The 20,727-nt window shown below is 45.0% G+C and overlaps 1 protein-coding gene across 1 annotated transcript in view; it reads left to right on the forward strand.

The window, feature by feature from the left end:
- Positions 1-8,057, forward strand: part of SRP72 (signal recognition particle 72) — a 128,779-nt gene extending 120,722 nt beyond the window's left edge. The window contains exons 18-19 of the mRNA XM_077252037.1: positions 5,575-5,734; positions 7,543-8,057. Coding sequence (XP_077108152.1) covers positions 5,575-5,734; positions 7,543-7,726 — 344 coding nt within the window. The 3' untranslated portion in view covers positions 7,727-8,057. The remainder of the gene's footprint in view (positions 1-5,574; positions 5,735-7,542) is intronic.
- The last annotated feature ends 12,670 nt before the right edge of the window (positions 8,058-20,727 follow it).

A 20,727-nucleotide genomic window follows, 5' to 3' on the forward strand; every position in this document is an offset into this window, starting at 1 on the left:
ACAGTAACAGGAAAAGAGGTAGAGGGTATATGTTTAACACCTCTCGGGACTATAAAAAACCTCAATGACTGCTGGACCAGGTGGGGGGAAGACTTTCAGCCTTCCACTCTGCCTGGTTGAAAATTTCCAATAGCCCGTGGGTCCCTCAGCATTATTGCAACTGGTCTAAAGTTCGAGTTCCAAAGGAATGCTCAGGACAAATTTTGTCTAACACATATCCATTCTTCTTCTGCAGAAGAATTGGCACTGGAATCAGAAGTCCAAGAACTTCAGCAAAAAGGAGTGCTGATTAAGGTGCCCACAATTCAGAGAGGTAAGGGGTTTTATTCCCCCCTCTTCCTGATTAAAAAAAACCTGATTGATCCTTCCGTACCATCCTTAATTTAAAAGGCCTGAATAAATTCCTGCTGGTTCCTTCCTTTAAGATGGAGTCTGTAAAGACGGCAATAAAGCTTATGTTTAACAATTGCTTCATGCTTGTCTTAGATTTGAAAGACGCCTATTATTATCATGTCCCGATACACGCAGACCACCAACAATTCCTTAGAGTGTGGCAGTTTCAATTAATAGTACAATAGAGCACTTCCAATACCGAGCACTTCTCTTTGGTGTCGCGGTTGCACCCCGTGTATTCACTAAAATAATGGTAGAAGTCATGGCGCACCTTCACGAACAGGACATCTTAATAATGCCCTATTTAGATGACTTATTAATCGTGGGACATTCGGAATCACACTGCACTGACCAATTAGGGAAGGTGACTTCGGTGTTGCAGGAATTGGGTTGGGTCATTAATTTTAAAAAATCCCGTTTACAACCCTCTAAAGTACAGGAATTTTTGGGTCGTCTTATAGATTCTAGTAGGCAGAAATATCGTCTTCCAGATGCAAAAATGGATAGGATCCAACAACTAGTAACTAAAGTGATTAAAAACAATCAGTCTCTATAAGAAGAGCAATGTCACTGTTAGGATCGCTCACATCGTGTATTCCCGCGGTCCTCTGGGCTCAATATCACACCAGAACACTACAGTGGGACGTTTTACGTAACACCCGTCATTTGTCGGGTCACCTTGACAGTATTTTTTCACTATTCACTGATTCTATACAATCTTTACATTGGTGGACACATATACCAAATTTACGTAGAGGGGTTCCCTGGACAAACGATGTGTCCTGAATAGAGACTACAGATGCTAGTCCCAGGGGATGGGGAGTGCACATGGAGGATAGTTGGGTCCAGGGACGACTATGGTCTCAATCTGAGCAAAATTCATCGTCCAACTTAAAAGAATTATTAGCGGTAGAACGCGCTTTACAAAATTTCCTTATACCCCTACAGGGTAGACATGTCAGATTTTTTTCAGACAACCAGGTGACGGTACACATACATATTAATCCTATATGACCTATAGCTGATAATTGCTTGGTCCCATTCCGTAAGATTCAATGAAACAACAGAACCATGTAAAATAATGACATGGCTCAAGGAATGCAAAATACACAATTTTATTGACAAAATTTAAACATAACAATAAAAGCAGCAAAAAAAGCAGCAAAAAACAAGGTACCTCACAGTGCAACTAAACCATCACTCAGGTCTAAGGCACTATAAACACATGCTTCTTATTGCACCACCCCACTCCACTGAGGATACTTCTGACCATAATGAAATTAATGCATAGTAACCAGACCCCTTATTCAAATGTCAACGGCTGCCACTGGTAAATCATACCTAAGTGGAACAAAACCTATTACGGGTCTTTCTCATAAGTTCCTAATCCAATCAGAGTCACCAAAGTGCGGGTATATATGTGCAAATATAAGTATAAGTATATTTACCAAAGTGGCGTGCCAAGGCCTGAGAGATAGTCCCACCCCGACACGTGTTTCGCCTGTTCTTCTTCCGGGGGCGTAAGTGATGGTTTAGTTGCACTGTGAGGTACCTTGTTTTTTGCTGCTTTTTTTGCTGCTTTTATTGTTATGTTTAAATTTTGTCAACCAGGTGACGGTAGCCTATATTACCATCAAGGCGGTACTCTGTCTGGTTCGTTAATGGATGTTGCGGATCGTATTTTTCAGATGGCCGAAAAACATCTATCTCTTACGGCTCTTCACATAAAAGGAAAGCTCAATGTCGTGGCCGACTAAGCCGCCTCAAACAGGGAGATTGGACATTGAATCAGACCATCTTCAATCAGATTGTACAATTATGGGGGTGCCCAGACATAGACCTTTTCGCAAGCAAGGAAAACAGAAAGCTACATCGATTCTGCTCCTTAAACCCCAGGGAAAACCCATATGCAGTGGACGCTCTCTTAATTTCGTGGCACTTCAATCTCGCTTATGCTTTTCCCCTTCTAAACTTAATCCCGATAGTTCTGAGGAAGATACAGGAGGACAGGGCCCGGGTAATCATGGTAGCCCCGTTCTGGCCCAGAAGGGTATGGTTTCCATGGCTGAGGAAGATGTCCATTTCCCAGCCTTGTATTCTTCCAGAGATACCAGATCTTCTGTCCCAGGGCCCAATTCTCCATCCACGAGTCGCCAATTTACATCTAGCGGTGTGGAATTTGAGAGGTCGTTACTAAGAGCAAAGGGTTTTTCTCGAGAGCTAGTAGATACTTTACTAAAGAGTACAAAGGTGTCTACGACAAACATTTGTCAGAATTTGGAAGAAATTTTTAGAAGTCTCAGGGGCACATATTGACCAAAAAATCTGTATTAGAAAAATTTTGGAATTTTTACAGAAGGGATTAGAGATAGGTTTAGCTACAAGCACTCTTAGGGTTCAAGTGTCGGCTCTGGGGGCGCTGTACAATAATAGGTTAGCCAGCAATCACTGGATATCTAGGTTCTTCAAGGCTGCAACTAGGTCCAGACCAGTCATTAAGCAGAATTTGGTTCCATGGGACCTGAATTTTGTGCTCTCAGCTCTGATGGAAGCACCATTTGAACCTATCAATACTATCCCAATTAAAATCCTATCTTTTAAGACGGCCCTTTTAGTTGCACTCACATCCCCAAGAAGGGTTAGCGATCTGCAAGCCCTATCTAGACAGCGTCCATACATGCAGTTTGGAGAAGATAGTTATTTTGAAGCCTGATCCTCTTTACCTTCCAAAAGTTGCTTCAATCTGATTCTCTTTACCTTTCAAAAGTTGCTTCAAAATTTCATAGATTACAGGAAGTGGTTCTACCTTCGTTCTGTTCTAATCCCGCCAATGATAAAGAGCGAAAATTCCATTCTCTAGATGTAAGAAGGTGTCTTCTTAGATATATTTCGGCTACTAGCGATTAGAAGAAAGATAATTCCCTATTTTTGTCCTTTCAGGGAGTTAGAAAGGGGCCTAGAGTGTCCAAAAACACGTTAGCTAGATGGATCAGGGAGGCAATTTATTTTGCTTATTCAGCAGGTGGCGTGCAGATCCCGGAAGGTATAAAAGCTCACTCCACTCAAGCCATGGCTACTTCCTGGGCAGAGAGATCAGAGGTGTCTACTGAAGACATTTGTAAGGCGGCCACATGGTCTTCTCCATCTACTTTTCTTAAACACTATAGACTAGATCTGGGTAGCTCCTCCGATCTCACGTTTGGGAGAAGGGTGCTTGAAGCAGTTGTCCCTCCGTAGTCTCTTTTTACTTCTCTGAAAGTCTCTCGTGGTGCTGTCATGGCAACTGAATAAATACCTGAGCTACTTACCGGTAGCGGTGTTTTTCAGGAGCCCATGACAGCACCCTTATATTTCCTACCCTATTTTCTCGTATGGGTCGACACCCTCTTTCCATTAAGTCCTAAGTATTTTCACCTCGTGAATTGTACTATGTTGTAAATTGTTTATATGCTACTAACCAGGGAGGTCCTCTCATGCTCTGTAAACCAACTGATGCGGGAGAGAGGGCCGCCCTTTTTATGTCTGTGGGTTTCCTGTCCCTGAAGGGCGGATCCCCTCTCTCGTGGTGCTGTCATGGGCTCCTGAAAAACACCACTACCGGTAAGTAGCTCACGTATTTCATGAAAAAAAATGAGAATTTTCAATATGACGACCTAATGTTATCAAATTCTGTGTAGTACCCGTGGGTTGAAAATGCTCACTATACCCCTGGAGAAAATTGTTGAGGGGTGTAGTTTCCTAAATATGTTCACTTGTGGGGGGTTTCCTCTGTTTAAGCACATAAGGGTCTCTCCAAACGCGATATGTCACCCGCAGACCATTCCATCAAAGTCTGCGTTCCAAAATGTCACTCCTTCCTCTGAGCCCTGCCGTGCACCCACATATGGGGTATTGGCGTATGCGGTAGAAAATGTAGGAAAAATTTCAGGGTCCATTTTCTCTAGTAAAAAATAAATTGAGGCTAAAAGTACTATTTTTTTTTGTGTGTGAGTAAAATGTGATTTTTTATTTTGACATATCTACGTTATAAACTTCTGTGAAGCACCTTGGGGGTTCAAGGTGCTCATGACACATCTAGATAAGTTCTTTGAGGGGTCTCGGTCCCAAAATAAGGTCATTTGTGGGGGTTTCCACTGTTAGGCACATCAGGGGCTTTTCAAAAGCAACATGGAGTCTGCTCTCGATTCCAGACAGTTTTGCGTCCAAAAAGTCCAATTGTGCTCCTTCCCTTCCGAGCCCTGCTGTGCACCCAAATAGTAGTATTTCTCCACATATGGGGTATCTGTGTACGCAATAGAAAATGTTCAACACATTTTAGGGTACATTTTCTCCTGTTACTCTTGTGAAAATAACAAATTTGGAGCTAAATTAAAATTTGTGTGAAAAAAAGTTAAATGTTCATTTTTTTCCTTCCACATTGCTTTAGTTCCTGTGAAGCATCGGAGGGGTTAATAAACTTCTTGAATGTGGTTTTGAGCACCTTGATGGGTTCAGTTTTTAGAAGGAATGGTGTCACTTTTGGTTATTTTCTGTCATATAGGCCCCTCAGTCACATCAAATGTGAGGTGGTCCCTAAAAAAATAATTGTGTAAATTTTGTTGGAAAAATGAGAAATCGCTGGTCAACTTTTATCCCATGTAACTTCCTAACAAAAAAAAGTTTAAAACATGATACAGATGTAAAGTAGACATGTGGGAAATGTTATTTATTATTTTGAGTGACATAACTCTCTGATTTAAGGGCCTAAAAATTAAAAGTTTGAAAATTGCGAAATTTTCTCAAATTTTCCATCTTTTCACAAATAAATGTGAGTCATAGAGAATAAATTTTACCTCTATCATGAAGTAAAATGTCACGAAAAAAACAGTCTCTGAATCAGTGAGTTTCGTTGAAGCGTTCCAGAGCTAGAATCACAGAAAGTGACACTGGTCAGATTTAAAAAATATGGGTTACATATGAATCTTGATGCACAAAAAAACAAGCCCTCATGTGGCTGTGTTGGTGAATAAAGTTATGGCTGTTTGGAAGCGGGGTAGTAAAAAAATAAATAACCACATAAAAAAACACGAATCTCCTGGTCATGGAGGGGTTAAAGTAGATGTAGACCTTCAAAGTTGAAGTCTACATAACTAATACAGTGCACATGCCTCCACGTTATCTGTTTGTGTTTTCATAAATTAGGTAAGTTACCCAAGAATTATGATGCCAAGGTTGCCCCAGACCCAGAGCGATGGTTGCCTATGCGGGAGAGATCATATTATCGTGGGAAGAAGAAGGGGAAGAAGAAGGAACAAATTGGAAAAGGAACTCAGGGAGCCACGTCTGCTGTAACTGCTGAACTGTAAGACTTGACTCCGATAACAATGCTTTGTCATCCATATGATGGGCAAGTCAGGTCATTAAAAATGTTGGCTGGTTATGTTTACCTTGCATTGCAAGAGCATTATTTGTCCCTTAGGTACCGTAATTGTTCAGTACTAAAAAAATGTTAGTTGATGGCAGTTGTTTTCACACTAGGTTATAAGTCGCACCCCAAATTTTGGGGAGGAAAATAGGAAAAAAATGTTTAAATAAAATGGTGGCGCATCTTATAGTCCACTTTTACTATAGTTTACTGGGGGTGGCGGCTGTGGTGAAGCGGGGACCCAGGAGGCAGGGTTGTGCTGCAAGAAGCTGGCCACGGCTGGAGTGGGGATATACTAGAAGGAGGGAGTATTGGGTAGGCTTGATACTGCAGGACGATGCTACTGGTCCCAGGTTGGTTAGTGGGAGTGTATGGCGGTGCATGGGCACTGCCGACATTTTGTGAAAGCCCAGAGCCCCTGTACTTTTCATGGTTGTCAATGCGGTGGACTCAAGGGAAAATGGAGTAGGCTCGTGTGCCGATTGAAATCTCTGCTTCTGAGATCTCAGTCTGCGCATGCGCCATCTCTGGAGTCCACCACATTGAAAACCATGGAAAATGCAGGGCTCTGGGCTTTCACTAAAATGTTGGCAGAGCCCCCCGTACCACCAAACACCTCCTCTAACCAGTCTGGGACCCGCAGCATCACCCCACTCCTGCCGCTGTCAGCTTTCTGCGGGAGTGACCCTGGGACCCCGCTCCACCGCAGCCGGTTAGTTACATTCGAATTAGAAGACACACACCCTTTTCAGCCACAAATTTTGGGGAAAAATGTGCATCTTATAATCCGAAAAACACGGTATATGAACTGAGCATTGCCATTCATTTATTCAGTGAGTGACCTCATGATAATGAGATGTTTGACTTGCATGATATAACAATGGACATGCATATTGGCTGCAATAAAATCATGGGCTAGAATTGTCATGCACAACTAATTATTTTTTCAGTTTAGGAAATATTATTTTTAATGAAGAATTGCTTGCTTTTCCCATTGAGGTGTAAAATGTTATGTCTACACTGTAAAGAGCATTCGTTTCTTCGTATTTCTAATGTTTGATACTTAAAGGGAATCTGTCACCTGTTTTTTGCCCTATAAACTGCGGCCACTGGCATCAGGGGCTTATCTACAGCATTTTGTAATGCTGTAGATAAGCCCCCGATGTAACCTGAAAGATAAGAAAAACAAGTTATATTATACTCACCTGTTGGGGGCGGTCCGGTGCATTGCGTTCCGATGGGCATCGCGGTCCGGGTCCATCGCCTCCCATCTTTTTACAATATCGTCCTCCTTCTGTTGCGGCTCCGGCGCAGGCGTACCTTATCTCCCCTGTTGATGGCAGCGTAAAGTACTGCAGTGCGCAGGCATCGGGAAAGGTCAGAGAGGTCCTGCGCACTGCAGTACTTTGGCTCTGACCGCAAAAGGGCAGACAAAGTACGCCTGTGCAGGAGCCGCAACAGAAGAAAGGAGGATGACGACATCGTATGAAGATGGGAGGCGCAGGAACCCGCACCGCGACTCCCATCAGACCGGACCGCCCCTTCCCCAGGTGAGTATAAACTAACTTGTTTTTCTTATCTTTCAGGTTACATCGGGGGCTCATCTACAGCATTACAGAATGCTGTAGATAAGCCCCTGATGCCAGTGGCCGCAGTTTATAGGGCAAAAACGGGTGACAGATTCCCTTTAACTACCATAATGAACACATTGGATTGCCTTTATTCAATAATTTTTCTGGTTTCAGGGATGCAAGCAAAACGGCCAGCAGTCCGCCGACATCTCCAAGACCTGGAGTGGCAGCAACAAATGCTCCTTCAACAGCAAACAGCAATGTTATTCCACCAAGACATCAAAAACCAGTGGGTGCTGCTGGCACAAAGAAAAAACAGCAACAGAAGAAAAAGAAGGGAGGACGGAGTGGTTGGTGATGAAAACCACATCTACGTGAAATCTGATCAATGTCTTATCATGTGCTGTTTGATGCACTTGCATTTTTTTTTTAAGAAATCTAAAAAGGTGGACTTTGGAAGCAATTTTTTATTTTATTTACATTTGCAGTTTTGCATAACTACTGCGATTCCTGCTCCTTTTTGTTTTCCCAAATACAACATGTTGTTTTTGGTTTTTACCTCTATATTATTCTTCAAATCATGGCATTCATGAAGACTACCTTCCTCCGGGAAGTCATTTTAGCTATAAAAAAACAATGGAATTTAATTTAATTGTGCATTAAATCAATATCAGCAACATACAACCATAGAGTTTGGCTTTCTTGTCTTTTAATTTTGCCTCTTCCTTTATATACACAACTCACTATAATTTTAGGTTTTAAAGATGCAGTTTTGACTATAAAACCAATATGTAAAAGGGATTTCATTGAAATGTAAAAACTTGATTATTCTGTCCCAAACCCCCCCAATATCCTATATATTCTTTCAATGGAGAGTCATAGGCCTACATACATATACAGGCGTTTCTCACAAAATTTTTATATTATCAAAAAGTTAATTTCTTTCAGTTCTTCAATACAAAAAGTGAAACTCCTATATTATATAGTCAATACAGAGTGATCTATTCCGTGTTTATTTCTGTTAATGTTGATGATTATGGCTTACAGCCAATGAAAACCCAAAAGTCATTATCTCAGTAAATTAGAATTTACAAAAAGCACCTGCAAAGGCTTCCTAAGCGTTTAACCCCTTAACGACCGCCTATACACCTTTTAACATGGCAGTTAAGGGTACTTATTCCTCAGTGCCACTTTTTAACGGCGCTGAGAAATAAGTGTATGAACATAAGGATGAATGACCTCGGAGAGATCAAAACATCCAACACCGCGGAGACACCATCACGTGTTTCTCAACGCAGTGATCCAGAACACTGCCCCATCCCTTATGGGAAATATGCAAATGCATGTAGAAAAGCCGCGGAGACACCATCACGTGTTTCTCAACGCAAGCAATGAATAGCCAGGTCTTTCACCGGAAAGGAACAACCATGGGAAGGGCAGCATCCAATAAAGGAAAACCACCTATGCCAAAACATGGTATCCATCCACAGACAGCCGTTTCGGGGTATTTGCCCCTCATCAGTGTGGAGTAGGAAACTGGCTATTAGGAGGAGAATAGCCAGGTCTTTCACCGGGAAGGAACAACCACAGCTGTCTGTGGATGGATACAATGTTTTGCATAGGTGGTTTTCCTTTATTGAATGATGCCCTTCCCATGGTTGTTCCTTCCCGGTGAAAGACCTGGCTATTCATTGCTTGCCTTGGGAAACACGTGATGGTGTCTCCGCGGCTTTTTTACATGCATTTGCATATTTCCCATAAGGGATGGGGGTAGTGTTCTGGATCACTGCGTTGAGAAACACGTGATGGTGTCTCGGCGGTGGATGTTTTGATCTCTTCGAGGTCATTCATCCTTATGTTCATAGCCTTTTCACTAGGCACTGCTCCTAATAGCCAGTTTCCTACTCCACACTGATGAGGGGCAAATACCCCGAAACAGCTGTCTGTGGATGGATACCATGTTTTGGCATAGGTGGTTTTCCTTTATTGGATGCTGCCCTTCCCGTGGTTGTTCCTTTCCGGTGAAAGACTGGCTATTCATTGCTTGCGTTGAGAAACGTGATGGTGTCTCCGCGGCTTGTCTACAGAGAAATAAGTGTATAACGCCCCCCAGCGTCAGAATTTCTTTGGGGTCTCGGCTACCGTGGATAGCGGAGACCCCAGAGAACATGATTTGGGTCGGTTTTTCCGACCTCAGTGTTTCAATCGCCAGTATTAACGGAATAACGATGACCGCAAAATAAAGTATGATTTCCCATTTAATTTATTTCTCCTCTGATGTGATCGCACATCAGAGGAGAGAGAAATAGAGTCCCCGATTCGCCCCTTCCCAGTGCCTCCGGTGTCCCTGCATCCCCCCGTGAAGTCCCCCGGCCGGCAACGTCTTCTTCCGGGAAGAAAATGGTGGGCGCATGCGCAGTGCGCCCACCGAGATCTGCCGGCCGGCACCCAGCAACAATCGGAAATTTTTCCTATTGGTTCATTTTGATCACGGTGATAGACCCTATCACCGTGATGAAAATAAAAAAAATAGTCCATCAAACCCCCTTTATCACCCCCTTAGGTAAAAATAATGCAGTAAAAAATGTATTTTTCTTCTTCACCTCATTGGGGGACACAGGACTGTGGGTGTATGCTACTGCCGCCAGGAGGCTGACACTAAGTAAACATAAACAAAGGTTTAGCTCCTCCTCCGTCGTATACACCCTGACAATGGGCCAAAGGCAAACCCAGTTAATGCTTAGTGTCTGAAGGAGGCACAGGTCTGATTTTCAGACTCTCCATATTTTTTTTTCTCTTCACATGGAAATGAGACAGGGGCGACGGACCATTTTGAAAGGGGTCCGATCTCCCCAAACCAACAACGGGCGAACATGTGGAGTGTCGCCTCCACGTATCCTCTCTCGCAACGTGGGACTCTTTGCTGGACTCAGCCCTGACCACCCTAAGGTAACAAAACCATAGGCTGTACAGGTGCATATGTACTGTCTGTGCGGCCTCCACTGCATCACCAATGTGTAGACAGCGGTGATATAAAGGAGGCGGACGGTCCCTCTCCTCATCCCCTGAAGGGAAGATGGAGTTAGGGGGCCTGCACCGTCCTTTCTAACAGCCCCCCTCTGACCTTAAGCTCCATCGCGTGGTGGGGGGCTGGGAGGGTTCCTGTAGCAGCAGCAGCATCCCGGGAACAGCGGGCGCTGTGGTTTTTTTCTGCTGTTGGCAGCGCCACTACGCAGGGATCCTGGTCGCCTCTTCATCCTCGTGCAGGTCCGGGTAAATTTTACGCCCGGCGTATGCAGAGTCAGGCCGCAGTCAGAAGTCCCGCCCCTTCTGGTCGCGTTATCAGCCGGCGGGTCCCGCCTCCCTCTCCCTGGGCGATTGCTGGGAGAGAGACAAATCCAGGCCCTGGCTTCTGCTGTGTTAGGCCGTGGGCGGAAGTTATTGTGAATGTTGCTATATATTTTTATAGAGCCATTTATTCCATGGCGCTTTACATGTGAAAAGGGGGGCAAATATAGACAAATACATTAAACATGAGCAAAAAACAAGGCACACAGGTACATAAGGAGAGAGGACCCTGCCCGCGAGGGCTCAGTCTGCAGGGGATGGGTGAGGATACACTAGGAGAGAGTAGGCATCAGAGACTTATTCCTATGACTCAAAATGAATTGAGTCTAAAATGAAAACAGTCTCTACATAAAAAAATTGTAATCTCACAGACGTTTCTACATCGATATCTCTAAAATAAAATATAAGCGAAAATTTTCAATAATTTCCATGTCTTCAAACTGCCAGAAATCGTTTTCTCTCAGATCCTGATGTGTAGAGCATTGCTACATAACACATGTAGAAAAATCACTCAAACGCCAAAAACCTCTTTTTAGCACAACATAAAATATTACTTTAACCCCGAAGTAATCGGACTGGACCTCAGAGAAGAAGCAGAAGGCACAAGACAATCTGGAAGAATGTATACAGACGTATACAGAAGTCCCGCACCTTCCTGCCGCGTCATCGGCTGCAGGCCCCGCAACCCCGCAGTGAACATGGGGGAAAAGTTTAGGCCGTGGACTGAAAACGCTGCCATTTCCTGCGGGACAACCCACCAAGGAAGCGCTTCTTTTAAGGCAACAGCGCAGTTGCGTCGCCCTGTGACAGGTTCCACAGGAGTGACGGGGACACAGGACTGGGGTAAGTGCTATTCCCCCCAGCCTGTGAGCTGCCATATCTGTTTTTTGCAGCCTATCTAAAACGCTGTTTATAGCAGCAGGGTCACCATGTCTAGAAGGACCAAGTCACACACTGTTTTATACACCGCATGTGTAGCCTGTCGTTCCACTTTTCCGCATTCCCAGAGTAATCGTCTCTGAGGCCTGCGATTCCGAACGCGCTCAGGAACCTTCCCCTGCGACTCAGGCAGAAACTGTAGTTTCTCCCCCGGAATGGGTCACATCCTTGTTGCAATCTATGGCAACCCTAACCAAGGCAATAGAGTCCCTCCAAACCCCGGCTGGGGCCAGGGACAGCGGTTCTTCTACCTTGGAGAGGTCTTCCGACTCACTGGAACCTCCGGCCTGCATGGGCCGCGCTCTCACTAGGCAGATGCGGGGGAAGCGAACCCATACAGCGTCTCCCGGTCCATCAAGTGCATCTGCATCCTTCAGTTCCGCCTCTCGTTCACCCTCCCCAGCGGAGGTTAGTGAACATAGTTAAGACTACGATTCTGAAGGGTCCCTCGATTTTGAGGCACCTGATTATCAGGAGTCGGTAGACAGCCTAATTGAGGCCGTCAACCAAACCTTGGGTATGGAGGACAAATCTACCTTGGCCTCGGGTCATAAAGAATCGTTCAAGAAGATCAAGTAGCCTCATAGGGTGTTTTCCACTCACCCTGAGTTTGAGGACTTAGTCCAACATCATAGAGAACGTCCGGACATGCGTATTTAGAGCCTTTTGTCCTGAGAAACAAGATACCCTTTCGCCCCTGAGCTGCTTAAGAAGTGGGCAGAATCCCCGTCGGTAGATCCACCGGTTTCTCGTTTGGCCTCCAACACACTTATCCCTTCCCAACGGTTCCTCTATTAGGGATCCAACTGATCCGTGTTACGGAACACCACTCAGCACCCAGAATATGTTGTGCAGTTATATGTATGAATAATAGGTTCCATGTGAGATGCATCAGCCCACAGGCTGCGCCCCTGGGCAGAGGGGACAAGATATCCCCCTTCTGTCCTCTCCCCACCTTTGTAATTCCCACAGTAAATATCGGCTGGCTCCAGCCCCCTGCGGCTATTGTAATGTATGTCTGGCCTGCTGCTTTTCTATTGGCCTGCCCTCTGTATCTTTGTAATATATTTTGTGTCCTGTGAATAAAGTGTTGTGAGAACGGAAATACGTGGAGAAGCAGTCCGCTTTTATATGCTTCCATGTAATCAAGGGATTCCAGCCAGCGTCCTTCATTCAGACTCAATCCAAAGCAAAGTGGACCTCCTGAAACACAGGGTGGTACTGAAAGAGGTACCCCAGCTCGGTAGACCCCGTTACACTGGTGGCAGACAGCGGGATGTAATACCCCTTCTACAGGAGGAAAGGAATGAATGGAAAACTACCAGAAGTTAGAGGACTACATTAAAAGATCTGGTGGAAGCCCGAGGGTTAATCGCTAGCAACAAAACAAAAGCGGATTTGATAGCGGCCATCATGGAACATGACAATGCAGCGCCCCCCCAATGTGAACGTGGAGGAGACTGAATGCCAGAGGGAGGTAAAGAACAGACTGGCGTTCTATGGCCCAAAACCTGCAGTAGAGATCATACGAGAGGTGATGGCTGATGTGCGTACTGATCTGAAGGAAAAGATGGCCGAGCGGACCAGGATAGAGCTAGCCAAGATGGAGATGGCAGAGCGGAGTCAGCGAGCAGGGGGAGCTCTGGCCTCCGACCAGGTACCTTCAACAATAAGCCACAAAAAGATCCAGTATAATGCCTTCGGACAGTTGGGGGAGGCAGAGGAAGACATTGATGGCTTTCTGCAGGACTTTGAGCGGCAGAGTGCCCTTCATCAAGTGAAGCCGGAGGAACGGGTTCAGATTCTGGCCAGCAAGCTGACAGGCCGGGCAGCGGACGCCTATCGTACGGTACCTGATGAGGACTGTATGGACTATGAGCGGATCAAAGAAGTGATCTTGGCCCTGTCTGTGCTGACACCAGAGGCATACCGCCAAAAGTTCTGCGGACTTATAAAACGAGTAACCCATACCCACACTAAATGGGCCTGTAAATTACGGCGGTCACTGCTACAGTGGGTACAAGGGAGCCAAGCAACCACTAAGGAGGACGTCCTCCAGCTCTTCTTGTTAGAACGATTCTTTAATGGACTAACCCCCGAGACACAGGAATGGCTTCAGGACAGGCGGCCAATGACTCTTGAGGAAGCCGCTCGTCTGGCCGATTAACATCATGACGCCAGGAGGCCTCAGTTGTCCGGATCAAAGATGGTCACTAAGAGTCCGCCCATGGACCTGGAGGGCCCCAAACCACTGAAGATTGTAGGGGGACCAGCTAGAAACCCGGCCTAACACAGTTCCCCTGGAGCACGATGCCACACCTGCCGTCAGCTGGGCCACCTGCAAAGACAATGTCACAACCGGACTCGGCATACCCAGTGGCCAAAGGCGGGAACAGCTACCTTCAGCCGGGCCGCTGTACACTGCTACCAAGGCGAAGCTGACCCGGCATTGGGGGCTACAACTAACCAAGGGGTGGAAGAAATGGAGGAAGTGCTGCATGAAGTAGACCACGTGCAGGCAGCCCGGGCAGATAATCGACAACAGCATCAAAAGGTCGTGTGGGTTAATGGGAAACGCATGCAGGGACTAAGAGATTCAAGAGATTCCTTTGACCCTTGTGAAGCGTCATCTCGTCTGGGACCAAGAGAGGATGGACCGGACAGTGGCAGTCAGTGTAGCAGGGGGAGCCATACATCGACTGCCCACTGCCAGGATTCACCTGAACTGGGGAGTCGGGGATGGCCCTGTTGAGGTCGGCTTGATGGAGGATTTGCCTGCAGACGTCTTGCTGGGAAATGACTTGGGGTCCATGTTGTCTGCCTTCTCGGTTGCCCCTCTGGCTGAGACATATCCTGTGACCACCCGGAGACAAGCTTGAGCTGCGGAGGCGGAATCACACTCAGAGGAGGCCCAGGTAAGACATCCCAGCCCTACACATATTCCCATAGCCAGACACATTTCTTGGGCCACCCCAGATGAATTTAAGAGGGAGTTACTTGAGGATCCTTCATTGGAGGGATATCGTGGGAAGGCACAGGAGGGGAGAGGGGTACTGGAAGGGGAACAGTTTATATGGAAGCAGGGATTTCTACCGGATCACAGAGCAGCACCACACAGGGACGAGCCCCACTATAAAACGACAGCTGCTAGTTCCCAAGAAGTATAGGCAGGAGTTACTGCGAATCTCTCATGACATACCCTTGGCCGGGCACTTCAGCGTCAGTCACACCAGGCATCGTCTGACACAAAACTTCTTTTCACCGGTGGTAACCTATGATGTTCGTCAGTACTGCCAGACCTGTGACAGTTGCCAGCACATTGGCAAGAGGGGAGATCGATGCAAGGCCAAATTATGCCCCCTCCCCATTGTGGAGGAACCATTTAGCCGAGTAGCGGTCGATCTGATAGGGCTGCTAGCCAAACCCAGTCCGTCAGGGAAAGGTATATATTGACAGTGGTAGATTATGCCACACGGTATCCAGAGGAGGTTGCATTAACTAACATTCTGGCAGAGACGGTGGCGGCTGCCCTGCTCCAGGTTTTCTCACGGGTTGGATTTCCCCGGGAGATTATCTCGGACCAGGGTACCCAGTTTACAGCAGAGGTGACCAACCAACTGTGGAAGCTGTGCGGCGTAAAGTCCATTAGAAGCGCCCCGTACCACCCGCAAACCAATGGGTTGTGTGAACGCTTTAACGGGACATTAAAACAACTCATTGGGACTTTTACCAGGACCTACAGGGACTGGGAGAAATTCTTGTCTCACCTCCTGTTTGCCTATCGGGAGGTGCCCCAAGAATCCACAGGGTTCGAACTGGTATATGGGAGACGGGTAAGGGGACCCCTAGGCTTAGTGCTAGAACACTGGGAAGGGGAGGGCATCATAGAAGGGGTACCTATTGTACCCTATGTGCTGGAATTCCGGGACCGCCTACAGGAGCTGACCCAGGCTGTACGTGGGAACATGCAGGTGGCCCAGCAGCGCCAGCGCGTATGGTACGATCGGAGGGCCAGAGAGCGCACCTTGGAAATAGGGCAGAAGATCCTGGTGTTAGAGCCCAATAGGCAGAACAAGTTCCAAGCTGCATGGCAGGGGCCCTACCAGGTAGTGGGAAAAATAGCCGACACCACCTATAATGTTGCCGATTGTGACGACCCCAGGGTTATCTGCATGTTCCACGTGAATATGCTGGAGCCCTACCGGGAGCGCCCTGAAGAGGTAGTGGCCATCTGTGCACCTGAAGCAGAGGATTTAGCCGGACTTCCCTTGCCTGATGTCTTGAGGGAAAGGATTCAGTCTAAAACATGGGACCAGGTACACTTGGGTGAAGACCTAGGTCCCCAGGAGAAACAGCAGGCGGAGGCATTGTTGAGGCAGCAACAGGATGTTTTCGGGGAGACCAGGGTACACTCGCCTGGCACAACACAAGGTTGAGACCCAGGATCAGACCCCCCTGCGACAACCCCCTTCCGCGTCCCTGAGTCTGTACGAGAAGGGATGCGACCAGATACAAGAGATGTTACATTTAGGGGTCATTGAAGAGTTAAAGTCCCTGGGCATCCCCTGTAGTGTTAGTGCCAGTAGTAGAGAAGAGGTACCATTCGTCAAACTCAATTTGACAGGTGGACCCGCCCCTATCAAAGTGTGTAACCCCTCCCCTCCCTGTCATCCAGCTGTCCCTCCGTCTGGCTGGTTTTCCCTTTTGATACAGTTTGATATTGTTATCACAGTATTTGATACAGTGATTATTATCACAGTATTTGATTGTTTTTATTAGATTTTCATATTATATGTAGCTGCTGTGAGCTTGCTTCTGTAAGATGTATTTTAGAAGCAGTGTTTCTGCCAGCAGTCCATAATGCACAGCATATGATCATCTCATTTACACAGTCGTCTATTCCTTACTTAACTACAAACAGATGTGTCTCTGCAAGAGATGCACCAAATGTTAAAGAGACGGGTCATACAGTTATATAATTATATCCTATTAGATTTTCATATTGTGTAGCTGCTGTGAGATTATTCTGTAATCAGGGCAGTGTGTTTTATTACCAATGAGCACATATAGTGCAAAATTGTGTTTTATAACACACCACGCCAGTTATATAATTTTATATCCTAGGATTCTCATTTTTACACGTGGTTTATAACACCAGTCTCATTATATGGGCACATTATGTATGTGGCCATATTACAACACCCGCAAGTATGAAGCGGTGTGTTTTATACGATTATAAAAACCAAAGACACGATATTGTAAAAGTTTAAAAGAATTTATTGTAAAATAAATACATCTCAAAGACGTTTCAATACTATAAATATTCTTACAGAGTATAAAAGCAAAAACATTAAATAGTACAATGATCATACATCGACTCACTATTTATTTATTTTGTAAGAAGTATCACAAGTACAATGAACATACATCATTACACTTCTTACAAAATAAATAATATAGTGTTACAAGCCAAGTACAGCATTTATCCAGTACATTCTTTACATCGTGAGCCACATGGTTTGTAGCATCGGTAGAGACCTTTTTTTAGGTAGCAGAGTTCCGCGTGTGGTACCTAATGACGGGGAATGTAAAGATTGAATTGTACGTGGCATCGGAGCTAGCTTCTGTGGCGTAGATACAGCGTGTTTCTCACTGCTGGAAATTTTTAATTAATCTAAAAGCTTCCTAGTAGTGGGGTTACCCACAACTGTAGACGGTATATTTAGCTCGGCCATAGCCTGCATAAATGAATCCCAACCCGGCGGTAAATTTCTGTCGGTCAGAGCATGACTCTGCGTTGTACTACGTACCAAATCCAGTAAGTTAGACCCCGGTATTACAGATCCTTCTTTAGTAGCCGCTTCTTTTTCTTTATGGGCTGATCTGTCGCTCAGGGTTCTTATAGCTTTACGCCACTTCTTTAATATGCCTTTTTGACGCTCTGTCAGAGGAATCCTGCCTTTTAAAATGTTTAAAGCAATCTCGCCTATGGCTGTAATTAAATCATTGCTTGCATTGCGCAAAATAGACTTTCGGACAGCGGGGGTTGCTTTCACCAGAGTTTTTAAGAGAGCCCAGTTATGCCGGAGTCTCTCAGACATCTTTACATCACAACGCACACAGCGTAGAATGTCTGATACCTGGGTAAAATTCACTTTTTAGAAGTGTTTTTCTTTTGAACATAGACAGCAGGCAACACTGGTGGAAACAATACGGTCCTTAAGCGAAGATCCTCAGGGGTATTAGCTCTCAAATCTACAAGCAAATACCCATAAGGCTCCCGCGGGGCATCCTCAAAAGCTTCTAGGAAAAAACCCTTGTGAAAATAAGAATTTGTAGGCGAAAAGATCATTTTTGTGTAAACAAATGCGATTTTTTTATTTTCACGGCTCTACTTTATAAACTTCTGTGAAGCACTTGGGGGCTCAAAGTGCTCACCACACATCTAGATAAGTTCCTTAAGGGGTCTAGTTTCCAAAATGGTGTCACTTGTCTAACGTTTCCACTGCTTAGAAATAGAGAGAAGTGGAGGGCACCTGCCACAATACTTGCAACAATAAAGGGGAATCAACCCAAGGTATGTCAAAATATGAACAAATGAAATAAAAAAGAGAAAAAAGAGACATAACCAACTGGGGAACACCCTAGATAATAATATCACATATCATAAATTAATAGAAAAATGTTTTATTTATTTATTAGAGTCCAAAACACACAAGAAACCAATAAAAACATTTAAAAACAATGCAATAACAAACCCCATAAAGAGGTAGGCCCCCCTGGACCCACACATAGAAAGCCAGTGGTAATGCTATATCAAAAAAATATATAATAATAAATAGCATAGGCAATCAATGCTAGAGAGCATACCTTATACCATGAGCCTATATCAGCCAAATTTATGGGCATACAGTGTATATATATATATAAGCCAGTCACTATTAGTGTTAGCAGGACAATAAATATATCTATATCACGGCAACAGGGCTAAATGTAAACCCACACAGAATCTCTTGTTAATACAAGAGACACAGACAAGGACAATGCCTGATGTTTGTTAAATAAACTGGTATTCTAAAGCAAAAAAACACACAGAAACTAGTGCAATACTAGATGGTGGAAAGACCAGCCAGATTTCCCTCATAATGACCAGGCAATAACATACCCCAAAAAAATAGAGTCAGAAGCTCCGAAAAGTTACCATCCCCATGGAGAAGGTGCCCATGATGGGGAAAAACACCAGTAAAGCCTGCCTCACAGCAATGTATGTGAACCGGAAAAAAGGACCATGGGGGGGTCAAAGACCTGACGTGTGTCGCCACAGCAGTGACTTCATCAGGGGTGAGAGTGATAATGAAGGGCTCTAAAGCACTTCATATACAAGCTACCAAAGTGGCATAAATGCAAACAGCTGGAGATGCACGTAAAGTGCACATCATTAAAGGACGTCATACCTGGGAAGTACGTATAAGCAGAACGCCGGGTACACCAAGATGGACGGCTCCAGGGGCTGGCTGGCAATTTTCAGCCTGGGGGGCAATTACAAGGCAGTGGCCCTCGAGTTGCGGTGGCCCTCCTTTTCCCTGCTTATATCTGGCCACTGCATTAAAGTAGCAGAGATAATAGGCTTTAAAAACAGGCTGGTACACAGATATGGGAACTGAACGGAGTTTGCTGCATAGATATGGGAGCAGAATCGAGCTTACTCCAGAGATATGGGAACAGAACGGAGCTTACTACAGAGATATGTGAGCAGAACAGAGCTTACTACAGAGATATGTGAGCAGAACAGAGCTTACTACAGAGACATGGGAGCAGAACAGAGCTTATTATAGAGATATGGGAGCAGAACCGAACTTACTAGATTCAGAGATATGGGAGCCGAACCGAGCTTACTGCAAAGATATGGGAGCAGAACCGAGCTTACTACAGAGATATGGGAGCAGAAGCGAGCTAACAGCAAGGATATGGGAGCAGAACCAAGCTTACTGCAGAGATATGGCAGCAGAAACGAGCTTACTACAGAGATAAGGGAGCAGAAACGAGCTTACTACAGAGATAAGGAAGCAGAACCGAGCTTACTACAGAGATATGGGAACAGAACCGAGCTTACTACAGAGATATGGATGCAGAACCGAGCTTACTGCAAAGATATGGGAGCAGAACCGAGCTTACTACAGAGATATGGGAGCAGAACCGAGCTTAGTGCAGAGAAATGGGAGCAGAACCGAGCTTACTGCAGAGATATGGGAACAGAATCGACCTTACTACAGAGATATAGGAGCAGAACCAAACTTACTAGAGAGATATGGGAGCAGAACCTAGTATACTACCGAGATAAGGGAGCAGAACCGAGCTTACTAGAGAGATAAGGGAGCAGAACCAAGCTTACTACAGAGATATGGGAGCAGAACCGAGCTTACTGCAGAGATATGGGAGCAGAACCGAGCTTACTACAGAGATAAGGGAGCAGAACCGAGCTTAATAAGTCTACTACATGGAACCAAGTCTGCTACATAGAAACTGGAGCAGAACTGAGATTACAACATACATACAGTACCATAATCTAGATTACTACATTGATACAGTACCAGAACCAAGCTTACTGCTTAGATATGGTGCCATAACGGAGCTTACTTACAAACATACACACAACAATACAGCTGCACAGTGCCTAGTACTATCACCACTACACAGAGAATACATAATATTATAATATCACCATTACCTCTACATGAAACTACATTCTATACAAAGACCAATGATGCCACCATACACTCCCTGACAGAAGTTATGTCGCTTATCCATGTTATGTAAATAAAAGCTTATAACCTGATGTTAAATTAATCCATTGGTTGTATAAGTTATTCTTTTGAAAGCTGGAACCCTCCAAAATGTGATTTAGGTTAAGAAAATAAATTATCAAAGCAGAAATATTGATCAGTTAATGGTCAGATTTTGGCAAGACAAAATTTTTGTTGCCCACAGACAAATAATTAACTTAAAATACAAATATATGTTGCATAACATTGGTGAATGAAGTTGTGGTGCTCATCTAGATTCTTTGGTTTT

This window comes from Ranitomeya variabilis, chromosome 1, assembly GCF_051348905.1.
Source record: "Ranitomeya variabilis isolate aRanVar5 chromosome 1, aRanVar5.hap1, whole genome shotgun sequence".
NCBI classification, from domain to species: Eukaryota; Metazoa; Chordata; class Amphibia; order Anura; family Dendrobatidae; genus Ranitomeya; species Ranitomeya variabilis.